Genomic DNA, 14,039 nt, shown 5'->3' on the forward strand with positions numbered 1-14,039 from the left:
CATCCTACAGGTTCCACCCAAGACAGGTCCTGTGGCCCTCAGACCTGACGGCCAACAGGTTCTGGCAAGCTCAGCAGCACCAACAGCCTAGCTATCTAGGACACCTGGTGTCTCCCTCCCTAATCCTGGGACCTGCTCCAACCGGAAGTGGGAGAAAGGCTGTGCAGACAAAGGTGCAGCCTCAGCACATATCACAGGAGGTGGAGACGGGTGGTCCAGGAGCTGGGGCTACAGAGACCATGGTGGAAGCCTAACACAAGAGCTCAGGCCTGAAACTCGCTGGAGAGAGTGGCGCAAGTGACTAAAAGAACTGAGTACTGAACACAATCAGTAAAATCAAACTGCAGACCTGTGGGTGACACAGCTTACAAACCTGCCCCAAGGAGAAGACTCTGCTAACCAGAAGTACAATGACCAAGAGCAAAAGAAGAGACAGAGGCACAATCAATATTACTGAAGACTCCACTGCAAAGGAGCAAAAGCCTTTGCCAACCTCAGAGTTCACAGAGGAGGACATCGAGAAATGGGAGATACAAAATTCAAAACACTTTATAAAGCTTCTTATCAACAACGAGAAGCATGTAAAGCAGGTGCTCAGGGAATTTAAGGACTATGTCACTCAGGAAATGAATCAAATGAAAGTGGCTACATCAGAAATGAGTAATACAGTGGAGCAAATTAAAAGTACAGTGGAGAGTCTCAAAAACAGAATGAATGAAGCAGAAGAAAGAATCTCAGAATTGGAAGATATTTCCTGTCACTAGCAGAAAAAACAAAAAGCTGGAAGCAGAGCTGGGTCAAGGTAAAAATAGTATTCAAGAATTGAAAGACACTATTAAAAGGCCAAACATAAGAGTTACGGGAGTTGGGCCCGGCGCGGTGGCGCAAGTGGTTAAAGGTCCTCGCCTTGCACGCCCGGGATCCCATATGGGCGCCGGTTCTAATCCCGGCAGCCCCGCTTCCCTTCCAGCTCCCTGCTTGTGGCCTGGGAAAGCAGTCGAGGACAGCCCAAAGCTTTGGGAACCTGCACCCGCGTGGGAGACCCGGAAGAGGCTCCTGGCTTCGGATCGGCATAGTATCGGCCCGTTGCGCTCACTTGGGGAGTGAATCATCGGACGGAAGATCTTCCTCTCTGTCTCTCCTCTCTGTATATCCGCCTTTCCAATGAAAAAATAATAAAAATAAATCTTTAAAAAAAAAAAAAAAGAGTTACGGGAGTTCCAGAAGGTGCAGAAAGAGAAACTAGGTTTAAAAAATTTGTTTAATGAAATAATAAGGGAAGATTTCCCTAATCTAGAGAAAGAATTTGGAAACAAGATCCAGGAGGGGCACAAAACTTCCAACAGGCTTGATCAAAAGTGATCATCACCACAACACATGATCATCAAGCTCTCTTCGATTGAACATAAGGAAAAGATCCTGAAATGTGCTCATGAAAAGTTCAAGTGACATATAAAGGAATGCCAATTAAATTTACATGAGATCTCTCCAGGAAACTCTACTGCTGGGAGGACAGCGGGCTCCCCACGCCCCACTCTGTTAGACATCTCCCATCACGGGGTGCCCAGCTGCCCCTTCCCCAGTGACCTGCTTATGATGTCTGTCAGCCACATTTGCGGAACAAAAGGCCGCTAGAGTAAAAAAAATTAAACTTGACCTGAAATCTCAGGGCAACCTACAAATTCCATTCTGTTGTGACCTCAGTCTCCTCAGACACAGAACAGGTGCAATGGGTCCTGACACAAGAAACAGCATGACAGAGAGAGGGAACAGTGTGACAGACAGAAGGAACAGCGTAACGGAGAGGGAACAGAGAGATGGAGAGGGAACAGCATGACAGACAGAAAGAACAGCATGAAGGAGAGGGACCAGCGTGACAGAGAGAAGGAACAGTGTGAAGGAGAGGGAACAGCATGACAGAGAGAAGGAACAGCATGATGGAGAGGGAACAGCATGACAGAGAGAAGGAACAGCGTGATGGAGAGGGAACTGCATGAAGGAGAGGGAACAGAGAGCTGAGGAGGATGCACATGTGCAGAATATCTTACCTGGGCAGTTACCTAATGCATTTTGTACATTTTCTTTGTATATATTAATTTAAATATAATTTAAATTCATTTTTTAAGAATTACTTATTTTTTATTGCAAAGTCAGATATATAGAGAGAGGAGGAGAGACAAAGAGGAAGATATTTCATCAGATATTCACTCCCCAAGTGAGCGCAACAGCCAGAGCTGTGCCAATCTGAATCCAGGAGCCAGAAGCCTCTTCTGGGTCTCCCATGTGGATGTAGGGTCCCAAGGCTCTGGGCCGTCCTCCACTGCTTTCCAAGGTCACAAGTAGGGAGCTCAATGGGAAGCAGGGCCACCGGGATTAGAACAGGTGCCCATATGGGATCCTGGTGCATGCAAGCTGAGGACTTTAGCCACTAGGCCATCACACTGGGCCCCATTTTTAACCTAAAAATACTGTAACAGAATTAGGATTGCTTTAATTTTACGATATGTGAGGCACTGTCACCACGTAATTACTGCCTCAATTAATAATAATGCTGAACAGAAATATCAAGCACCTGATTTGTGGCACTGGTCCTGAATCTGGGGATACAAAAGTGAAACCAAAACCAAACCACCATCTTGTGGATTTAGAGATAGACACAGAATAAACAAGTCAGTCACACACACAGCCTGAGATTGTGGCACAGTGGGCTACGCCGCTACTCAATGCCACTGTGACTCCTCTGCCAAGCTTCCGATCCAGCTCCCTGCCAGTGCCTGAACATAGAGAGAAATGGCCAAGTGTCTGGGTGACCTGGATGCACGGCGAGGCTCCTGACAGCCTGGCCTCGCCCTGGCCATCATGGCCATCTGGGAAGCAAAGCAGCAGATGGAAGATAGTCAGTTTGCTTTTCAAATATCTCCATGCGTATTCTTCTAGTGAGGACAGGGTGTGAGGCAGGCGCTGTGTGCCCGATGTGGGCTCTGCTTTACTCAGGTAGTCAGGAAGGCCTGGCCTAAAAGGTAACAAAGACATGAAGGGCTGAGGCTGCCATCATGGCAGAGTAGGCTTAGCTTCCGCTTGTGGTGCTGGCATTCCACATGAATGCTGCTTCATGTCCTGGCTGCTTCACTTCCCACCCAGCTCCCTGCTCACAGCCTGGGAAAGCAGTCGAGGACAGCCCAAAGCCTTGGGACCCTGCACCTGTGTGGGAGACCTGGAAGAAGCTCCTGGCTCCTGGCTTTGGATGGGCTCAGCTCCAGCCACCACGGCCACTTGGGGAGTGAACCATCGGATGGAAGATCTTCCTCTCTGTATATGTGACTTCCCAATAAAAATAAATACACATTTACAAAAAAAAGATATGAAGGGTAAAGTGAACAAAAGTCTAATTGTTCCTTACAGAAAGTTTCATTCAGTAAATTTGGAAGAAATTATAGAGTTAAAAAGGTGACCATCTCATCAGCCTGAGTAACTGAGATGACATTCAAGGCGCAAAACCACAACGGAAGCTTGCTGGGAAGTGTACAGAACATCCCAGTGCTGCCATGTGACCCCGTGGACCCCTCAGGAACACGGGGACAGCCCAGCCAGTGACCAAGAGCCACCAGAGAAGACAGGATACTCTGTGACGTCTGAACTTTGGGAAAAGTTCATTTTTACCTGAAACATGTAAATATTTTTTAGCAATGTGATCTTTCAGTATTTCTTGTGAACATCTGGGACAGAGTTATTCTAAAATATTAGCCGTTGTTTATGTAAAATTCACATTTAGTGTCCTGCACTTTCTTTTGCTAAGTCTGGTCACTGAGTCCATCACAGAGCATGGAGCACACAGCAGCACCCAGGAAGTGACTCCCACAAGGAGGTCAGCGCTCTTAAGCCATGGATCTTCTGTAAATGAGACGACGAGGTGGGCACGCTGGCCCAGGAAGAGGTGTGACAGCCTAGGCTGCGGGTGGACTGAGCCCTTCCTCTTCCCACTAGGCTGACAACGTAGACAGTCCTGAGACGACCAAGCAGCTTCAAATTTGGACTGAGTACTCAGTCCACTGCGGCTACACAAAGAACAAAGGTGCTGCCCTCTAGTACTGAGTCTGGAGACATCTGAGGCTAAATCACGTGTGGGGTTTTCTTTAATTTCCATTTTTCCTCCTTCGAGAGAGATGAAGGCGGCAAGGGGAAGCCTTCACAACTGTTATTCTCTACTTTCATGTTCCACAGTTCACTTCCTGTCTGCTTAGAAAAACATCAGGGAACGAAGCATTCTGAGAACACTGTGGCCAGTGGCCAGCTGAGCAAGGCCTTGGGTGAGGATCTACAGGGTCGGGAACGGAGAGGCCTCGCAGGCCAGCCCAGCACCTCTGCTCGCAAGAGGCCTGAGCAGGGTGCTCTGAGAGCGCGTGCAGGGGTGTGCAACGAGGTGACCTGACCAGGTGTGAATGGGCCGACCATGGCCACCGTGTTGGAGACAGACCAAAGGGCCAGGAGGGAGTGGAAGACCTGAGCTCGAGTCCTGGTTCCAGCTACAGCATGCTGTGAGGAGCCACAGATCAAAATCCCCGTCTTCATCTTCCTTTCAAACAACTTAGAGAAATTACAGGGAAGGCATCTGGCCCAGTGCTGAGGCTGCCTTGACACATCACGTCCATCCGAGTACCTAGCTTCAGTTTGCATCGCCGCCAACACAGGCCCCAGGATGAAGTGGTGACACCCAGGTGGCTGGCTGCACCCTGCCAAGCATGTGGTAGACCTAGACCTCATGAGCCATGCCTGCTCTGGCCCAACCCACCCCTACTATTTCAGGCATTTACAGAATGAACCAGTAGATTTGAGTGTTTTTCCTATCTCTGCAATAAATTCAACAAATGGGTAAATTTTCTTTTAATGAAAATTAAATGGGCCCAGTGAGATAGCCTAGTGCTTAAATCCTCTCCTTGCATATAATAGGATCCCAGATGGGTGCCGGTTCATGTCCCAGCTGCTCCACTTCCCATCCAGCTCCCTGCTCACGGCCTGGGAAATCAGTGGAGGACGGCCCAAAGCCTTGGGACCCTGCACCTGCGTGGGAGACCCGGAAGAGGCTCCTGACTCCTGACTTCAGATCAGCTCAGATCCAGCCATTGCAGCCACAGCGGGAGTGAAGCAATGGACAGAAGACCTTTCTGTCTCTTCTCTCTGTAAATCTGCCTTTCCAATAAAAAAGAAATCTTTTTTTTTGTAACAGAAATTAAATAAAAATAAGGCTAAGAGTTTCTTGGGAATACATTCATGTTTGCCAAACGTTGTCACCTTCTCAAGTTACCCTGAAGTCACTGTGAGCCCAGTGGGCCTGGACGTGGCCTGAAAGGACAGTGGGAGCCCCACCATCCTCAGCGTCCTTGAACTCCCCTTCAGGGTGAGCCACCAGGAGCTGCCCAGGGTGATACTGACCTTTAGCCGGAGGCCTGGGCAGGTCGGCCCAGCCGGGAGGTAATGAGGAGGGCTCAGAGCTCTTCCCGGTGCCAGCTACACTGTCCTGCGTGCTAAGAGAGCAGACTCCGTCTGCAGGCTGCAGCTGTGAAGTCCGTCCTAGCCTTAAATCCTCCACTTGCTGGTTCCCACTTGCTGGTTCATTCCCAAGCGACCACAACAGCTGGCGCTGGGCTGCTTCCAACAGGAGCTTTTCCTGGGTCTCTCATGGAGGTCCAAAGTACAGGGGTGCAGGTGATGCAGGGGTGCAGGTGATGCAGGGGTCCAGGGGCTGCAGGGGGTGCAGGGGTGCAGGAGTGCAGGGGTCCAGGGGGTACAGGGGTGCAGGTGATACAGGGGGTATAGGTGATGCAGTGGTGCAGGGGGTACAGGGGATGCAGGGCCCAAGGACTTGGCCACTTTCTGCTGCTTTTCCAGGCACATTAGCAGGGCACTGGATCACAAGTGCAGCCGCTGTGATTCCCATGGTCACACAGGATACTACCGTCAAAGGCAGCAGCTTCACGCGCTACACCACTGTGTCAGCCCTGACGTGATGTCTAATGCAGTGAGGGAGCACGCGAGGGTGCATGTGCGCATGCGTGTGCTGGGGAAATCCCAGCTGGGATCCCGGCCACTGCGGGGCCTGGGCTGCGGTTCTCAGCATGTCATTCTGAAGTGGATTCTAAGAAGGAATGCAACCTCCAGTCCAGAGGCTCTTAGGAGAAGACTGGCTTGGCATTTGTGTAGGTTCCTCACTTTTTTAGAGTCATTTCATTTCAGACCAAACTTAAAGCCCTGAGCAGTGTGTCCCGGGCTGGGGGCTTGGGACAGGTGCAGCACCTACGCAGGGTGTGGGGGAACCAGCACAGACTTCTCACCTGGCAAACTGCAGCTGCGCCTCCTGCTCCGGGCCCCCGGCGGGAGAAGGCGCTGTGTGTACATACACGCACCAGCCGTGCTGCAGCATGCCCCTCGAGGCTGTGGCGGCTGGACGGGTGTGGCTGCCTCGCTCCTGGCCCTTCAGGAACACCACGATTCCTTTGACAGAGGACAGGAGAGCCTGCAAGCAGAAAGCAAGTAAGTTCAACACCAACAGCGACAACAACATCTTGAGGGAAGACACACCACACTTTCTAATAAAGCAGAGAGAAGACATAGAAACAGCTAGTAAATGCACAGCTGTTTCAGGGATCACGAGCACTTTCCACATCCGACCCCTAAGATGTTTCAGTAACCGAGGTCTGAGCCAGCCCGGCACAGAAAACAGGGGAAGCATGTGGGTCGGAAAGGCGGCATTCTGCTGTCCCCGGTGCAGAAAACAGGACTGTCTCTAGAGAAAAGCTGCAGGAGGCTTTAAAAATGCTGTAAGGAGGATGTGATTTAGCAAGGAGAGATCAAAATGCAAAAGTTGAAAATCTAATGTATTTTTACAAGTACATACTAAAAATAAGCATGTGAAAGTTAAATTTTTAAAAACACATTCTAGAGAGGTATCATCTCCCCAGGTGGCCACAATGCCAAGGACTGGGCCAGGAGCCAGGGGCTTCAGCTGTGTCCCTATGGGGACAAGGACTGGGCCAGGAGCCAAGGGCTTCAGCTGTGTCCCCACGGGGACAAGGACTGGGCCAGGAGCTGGAGCCAGGGGCTTCAGCTGTGTCCCCACGGGGACAAGGACTGGGCCAGGAGCAGGAGCCGGGGGCTTCAGCTGTGTCCCCACGGGGACAAGGACCCAAGCACTGGGGCCACCTTCCCAGGCCATCAGTAGGAATCCAGATCAGAAGTGGAGCAGCCGGGACTTGAACCTGGGTTCACAGTGAGTACAGTGCTGCTGCGCCAACAGCACTGGCCCCTAAAATGAGAGTTTCTTTAAACATATCATATACATAATATTCTGCTTTAAATCAACAAAACATGTACCACTCTGTTGAAGACTGTGATATGCTGATGAGGCAAATCAGACGTAACACGCAGCAGACTGACCATACGAACTACAGCTTCTGGAGGACGAGCCTGCAGACGGGCAGCCTCTCTCCCCAGCCTTCCCAGCTCACAGACAAGTAACGTGAGGGCCCACCCAGGGTAACGGCCCGACTAGCTAATCCTCCCTTCAAGTGCCGGGAGCCTCTATGGACACTGTCCGATGTCCTGGGCGCTCCACTTCCCATCCAGCTCCCTGCCTGTGACCTGGGAAAGCAGTCGAGGACGGCCCAAAGCCTTGGGACCTGCACCCACGTGGGAGACCCGGAAGAGGCTCCTGGCTGCTGGCTTCAGATGGGCTCAGCTCCAGCTGTTATGTCCATTTGGGGAGTGAACCAGTGGATGAAAGATCTTTCTCTCCTTCACTCTGTAAACCTGCTTTTCCAATTTAAAAAAAAAAAGTAAAAATCTTAAAAAATAATAACTTTTGAAAAGTCAGATACGAGCACAATGTACTTTTATTGTGCCAGACAACACCACAACCCAGTGACTGACCTGGTCGGCCCTGAGCTGTGTTGAGCCATCCCTGTATAGCAGAGTGGCCACCACGGCTCCTGCCTGTTGGAGCATTCCGAGAAGCTGTTTTCTGGTCCAGTCATCCAAGTACCTAGTATCACCAAGGCCTCCTTCATGGGCTCCTGAGGCCCCTGCGTCCGGCTGGGTCTCAAACTCATCCACACCTCCGTCCAGCACCGTCTGCTTCTGTGCTCCCTCTGAGGAATTATTACATGCACCGTGTTTCCTTTTATTCTCATTTCCATTTCCTGTTAGGAAACGCCTTCGTGCACACTCCGTGTCCTGCAGGGCGGAAGCCTCTGGACTCCACTGTCTAAGCAGACACCTGGAGAGAGCCGGGGAGTGGCCGCTCTTCTGTGGCCGATCCGTGGACAGCTGCTCTGTCAGCCAGATGCTGGAGGACGGGGCAGACGGCTCCTGGGGACTGCCTGAAGTCTGGCCTACCAAACAGCAGGGATTCTACAGAGAAGAGGAGAAGACTCAGAAGGCAGACGTGGAAACAGTGTGATCCGCAAACGTGGAGACACCAGCTTTGACTCACTAGGACCAAACTTTTTTCCTCAAAGAATTATTTTTTATTTATTTGAAAGGCATTAGAGAGAGGGGTAGAAAAACTAAGAGATCTTGCATCCATGGCCACAACAGTGAGGCTGGGCCAGGATGAACCCAGGATCAGGGATGCCCTCTGGCTTCCCTCATGGTTGGAAAGAGCTCAGGCACGAGGGTCACCTCCTGTTAGCAGGAGGCCAGGCGCCAGGGCCACCTCCTGTTAGCAGGAGGCCAGGCGCCAGGGTCACCTCCTGTTAGCAGGAGGCCAGGCGCCAGGGCCACCTCCTGTTAGCAGGAGGCCAGGCGCCAGGGCCACCTCCTGTTAGCAGGAGGCCAGGCACGAGGGCCACCTCCTGTTAGCAGGAGCGCGGGTGGTAGGGTCACCTCCTGTTAGCAGGAGGCCAGGCGCCAGGGCCATCCTGTTAGCAGGAGCAGCTGATGGGAGCTGGTGGGAAACAGGGCAGACCCAACTCAGACACACCCGTGTCACAGGAAGGGCTTGCCTGGTGCCCGGCACACCAGCCCCAACCAGCCGTAAAGATCATAAAGGGTCCCCCAAAGAAGCGACGTTCCCAGCCATGTCTGAGCCATGGCTAGAGCAGGCTTCTCTTGGGCCAACATCAGGGCACAGGTGTGCCCCGTGGGCACCTCACGTCGGCATGTCAGTCTCAGCTGATCTGCCCCTATTCCAGGTGAGCCCAGATGCCCAGGCAGGAGACCAAGGTAGAATTTTGGGTTCCCACCTTCAGCCTGGCCCAATCCTACTGCTGTGGCATTTGGGGAATGAGCCCTAGAGAAAAATTTTCTGTCTTTGTAAGTTGCCTTTCCGATAAAAATAAATAAGTTATTTTGAAAATTTTTCTGGGATGAATATCTGAAATTTCAACTTTATATCAGGAGGCATAAGGCGGCAAGAAAGAAAACATAAATGCTTGAAGCCCTCTGCCTTAGAGATCAAGGAGCAAACCCTCAGAGCGGGGGGATTCCTTCCGGTTGTTTCCAGAGGAGAGAGGAATGCCCCCTCTGTGACGTCCACAGGTCCTCACTGTCCCATCCCACCCAGGAGTCTCGGGGAGCGCTCAGTCAGGGGGCTGGCCCCACATTCCACCCAGGAGTCTCGGGGAGCGCTCAGTCGGGGCGCTGGCCCCACAGTCCACCCAGGAGTCTCGGGGAGCGCTCAGTCAGGGGGCTGGCCCCACAGTCCACCCAAGAGTCTCGGGGAGCGCTCAGTCGGGGCGCTGGCCCCACAGTCCACCCAGGAGTCTCGGGGAGCGCTCAGTCGGGGCGCTGGCCCCACAGTCCACCCAGGAGTCTCGGGGAGCGCTCAGTCGGGGCGCTGGCCCCACAGTCTACCCAGGAGTCTCGGGGAGCGCTCAGTCGGGAGGCTGGCTCCACAATCCACCTCTGTCTTCTGACCTCCCCCCTCTGCTGCCTAGTCCAGACCATGCAACCCAGCCACTGTCAACTTACACCCGTGCCTTTCTGAACTCCCACCAAGCTCTCCCTCTTAAAGCAACGCACGAGTTCGACGTCCCACCCGCTCCACACCGGCCCTCAGGCTGACTCCTGATGCTCCCACACATCTCAACTCAGTCTTCACGCACCCCCGCCCCGTTGCTCCCAGAGCGCTCCCAGCAGGCTGCTGCCATGGCACCCAGCACAGCACACACCGTCATACAGACCTAAGGTACTCCTCTGTCTCCCTGCCCCATCCAGAGCAAACTGAGCCGCTAAGTGCCAGGACGCCGTTACCAAACATGAGAATAATCGCAGGCCACTGGCATGGGGCTAACTGGGTGAGGCCAGCCACTGGCCGAGCCTTGGGCTCCTCTGTGACGGTTACCTTCTGCCCGGGCGACTCTTTCTTCCCACCTACATGGAGGCCTGAGCACTCAGCACCAGGCTCGCTGTTCACTCCTGCAGCTTTAACAACAAAAAAGAAACACACGGAAATCTGTTATATAGTTAACAAAACAACCTCCAAAATCATGCTATTTATTCACTATTTAACAAAATTAAAATTCACAACCAAAATGTCTATTACATTGCATGATTATGTAAAGTACATTAAATTAACTAGAGGCAAATCTATGTGACTATTAAAACCTAGTAAAATCACTTATGTTAGAACACTTGATTCATATGAACACTTTTTTCTTTAAAGATTTCTTTATTTTTATTACAAAGTCAGATATACAGAGAGGAGGAGAGACAGAGAGGAAGATCTTCCGTCCGATGGTTCATTCCCCAAGTGACTGCAATGGCTGGAGCTGCACTGATCTGAAGCCTGGAGCGAGGAGCCTCCTACACGGGTGCAGGGTCCCAAGGCTTTGGATCGCTGCTTTCCCAGGCCATAGGCAGGGAGCTAGATGGGAAGTAGAGTAGCCGGGATTAGAACCAGCGCCCATATGGGATCCTGGTGTGTTCAAGGCGAGGAGTTTAGCCACTAGGCCACCACATTGGGCCTTGATTCTGAAAACCCAAAGTCAACATTTTTATAGAAGTCTTGTTAACTATTAAAGGTTTGGGGAAATTCTTAAACTGAGTAATATTGTAATGGAACTATTAGAGATTCTATAGAACATAATTTATAAAAACTATTCATCACACAGTGACTAACAGACCAGAAGTGAACCTGACGCGTTATGACTTGGGTATCTGTTCTTAACCGCTGGCACGGGCGCTCTTGTCCCAGCCGCTCCACTTGGATTCAGCGTCCTGCTAATGTACCGAGAAAAGCTACAGAAGATGCTCAGATGCTCAGAAGACATGCAAGCAGCTCCCAGCTCCTGCCTTGGACCTGCCAGCTCTGGCCACTGCGACCATCTGGGCAGTGAACCAGCAGATGGGAGATCTCCTTCCGTCTCTCTCTCTCTCTTTCTGTACATCTGCCTTTCAATTAAAAAAAAATCAAAGTACACATGCAGTACAAAATTTATGAAAATAGACAAGAACGGTAACTTAGAAAAAAGTGCCTTGTACCAGGCTGAATCTGTCCACATCTTCCACTGGCAAATCCAGGCATCAGTGTGGGTCGACCCAGGTTTGGTTGCAACAAAGACTAGTGCACAATATGGAATGCCGAGGTGAGGTTGCCTGTACCAGAAGGGGCCGCAGTGCCCAACCAGCCTGAGAACAAGAAACGAAGTGGGCAGAGCTGGCAGGGGAATAAGGGAGGGTTCCTTTGCTGCACAGCTACTTCCACAGGAGAGCATAGGCTGGCATGGGGGCAGACCAGACTAGGCAGAGCTACCACACGTGTGCACCTCATGTGGACTAGATCAGGGAAAAGCCGGGCTGGGCGGATTATTCCTACTGGTGCAAACAAAATTAAAGTGGACGAGGGCTGTTTGGGCTTAGACGCTGCATCAGCTGGAATCTGGGAGTGGGAGAGGCCTGGGAGGGAAATAGTGGGCTCATCCCTCTTGGGTTTCCACTTCCACAGGAGGACATAAAACTAAGATAGCGGCTGGGGTGGAATGGGGTGTGGCACAGACTGGATTACTGCTACACTTACTGACAAACCAGGATAGGGGGCGGGCCTGGTGGGGGTTATTGTGGGTCGCTCGGACTAGGTTGCAGCTCCCACTGGTTTATGTGAGGGCCGAGTATGTGCTGGGCAGAACCAGGCTGGACTGCGACACCCATTGGTTCCAGTGGAAGTTGGGAGTGAAAACAAAACCAACCCAGCAATTGCAACCACCAGCTGATTGGGGCGATGGATGGTACCAGGCCCTGTACTTGTTAGCACATACAAGAAGTTTCTTTGGAGATCTTCCTAATCTAAATGCTGGACTCAGAACCCTAACGAAGAAAAGAGAGAAGACAGAACAGGTCAACCAACCATCTCAGCTATGATGGACTATGTCAATCAGTGGATTTTTCAAAGACCTCATAGTGCTTGGAGTGGCAAGATTGGCAGCGATTCATAACTGTTGCAATATCAAAACCACTTGAGCAAGAACCTCAGAGCATGCCCTACATCCGGGACCTGGGGAGGGTGGGAAATTGGGTGGGCCTTCTCCCTTAATACGCCCCGTTAAACATGAAGGTAACAATATGGAAAACATACTAGTATTATCCACTTTCCTGTAGCCCTTGAAACTTCTTACCCTAATTAACTATGTAAAGAATGTCAAAATAAAATTTTATTAAAAAAAAGTGCCTTGTTAGATAATAAAAAGACTATGAAACTGTAACCAAATCAATTTGATTTGAACAGGAATAGACAGAAGCAATCTAGAAGAGGATAATGCAGAAATGCTGGCAGGCCTCCTGAGAACTCCATGTGTAACAAGGACAGTACATGAACCCAGGCAAGAGAGCTGACTCACTCAGCAGTCGACAAACCCCCCACTGGGAAGACAACGTAGAACAAAAACAAGAAGGCCAACATCTATACCATACAACAGACCTTATCTTGTGACAAGACAGAAAATTCAACAGAAAGATAAACAAAGGATAGGAAGAGGCAACATGCAAAACATCAAATCCAAAAGGCAAAGAAACAAAACACGAAACTCAAACAGCGCGAGTCAGGGTGGTGAGAGCTGCAGCGTCACTGTCCTAGGGCGTCACTGTCAGGGCGGTGAGAGCTGCAGCATTGCTGTCCTAGGGCGTGAGTCAGGGCAGTGAGAGCTGCAGCCATCACCCTCCTGGAGCGCGAGTCACGGTTACTGCAGCCATCGCCACCCTGGAGAGCAACAGACCGCAGCTGCGACTCTGGTTCCATAGGGGCCTGTGGCCTGCAGAGCTCACAGCTGTGCTAGCTCACACACTCCAGGACTCCACAAGCTGCTGCCGGCCTCCAGGGCTGCACCTGGGAGCTGAGGAAGGGCCCCAAGGAATCCCCGACGGGCCTCTGGGAGTATCTGCAGCAGCTTGCATCAGGTGTCAGCGTGGGTGTGTGAGGTCCTTGTGCAAATATATGGGAAAGTGAACCTCAGTGAAAACACCCAGACGAAATAAAACGGCCTTCTAACAAAACTCAGCTGTCATGTAGAAATCTGAGCAACAGTAACAGGCGCAAACCAAAACGCTGTAGCAGTACTGCTCTGTAGCTATCAACCAAAAGGGAAATGGACGGATAAATTATGTAACAACTACATCACAGAATGCATGGCCATTAAAAAGGATGACTTGGCTGTATCAGTTGCCTGAAAACGATGACCTCACTTTTCAGAAACCGCGAGCACAGCTTTGCATGAATACACGTGAAGGCATTACACGTGTACAGGGGTAAAGGGCCGGTCCCCAGGCAGCGAGTCTTTGGGAGAGAGGTGAAGACGTCCCCGGGACAAGTGCGCCCCGCACTGGCGTGCCTGGGCTCTAGCCTCTTGCTAAGGTGCACCCTGGGAGGCGGCAGGGGAGGGCCCCAAGCAGTCGGGTCCCTGACACCCACACGGGACAGTGAGATTGAGTCCCTGGCTCCTGGCCATCGAGGGCAATTTGGGAGTGCACCAGCATAGTAACAGAAGGCCTCTTGGCTCTGGCCTGGACCTGCACACGTGTCCCTTGGTAGTCACAGTGGTCACTGGACTACTGGC

At 51.5% G+C, this 14,039-nt stretch overlaps 1 protein-coding gene across 1 annotated transcript in view; it reads right to left on the reverse strand.

Moving 5' to 3' along the window:
* The window catches only part of POLN (DNA polymerase nu), a 109,439-nt gene that overhangs the window by 85,331 nt on the left and 10,069 nt on the right, over positions 1-14,039 (reverse strand). The window contains exons 2-4 of the mRNA XM_040966307.1: positions 10,337-10,410; positions 7,924-8,403; positions 6,330-6,511 (exon numbers count right to left, since the gene is read on the reverse strand). Of these exons, the coding sequence (XP_040822241.1) occupies positions 6,330-6,511; positions 7,924-8,403; positions 10,337-10,410 (736 nt within the window). The remainder of the gene's footprint in view (positions 1-6,329; positions 6,512-7,923; positions 8,404-10,336; positions 10,411-14,039) is intronic.

This window comes from Ochotona curzoniae, unplaced genomic scaffold (genome assembly GCF_017591425.1).
Source record: "Ochotona curzoniae isolate NIBS_2020 unplaced genomic scaffold, NIBS_Ocur_1.0 scaffold_4505, whole genome shotgun sequence".
Classification (NCBI taxonomy): domain Eukaryota; kingdom Metazoa; phylum Chordata; class Mammalia; order Lagomorpha; family Ochotonidae; genus Ochotona; species Ochotona curzoniae.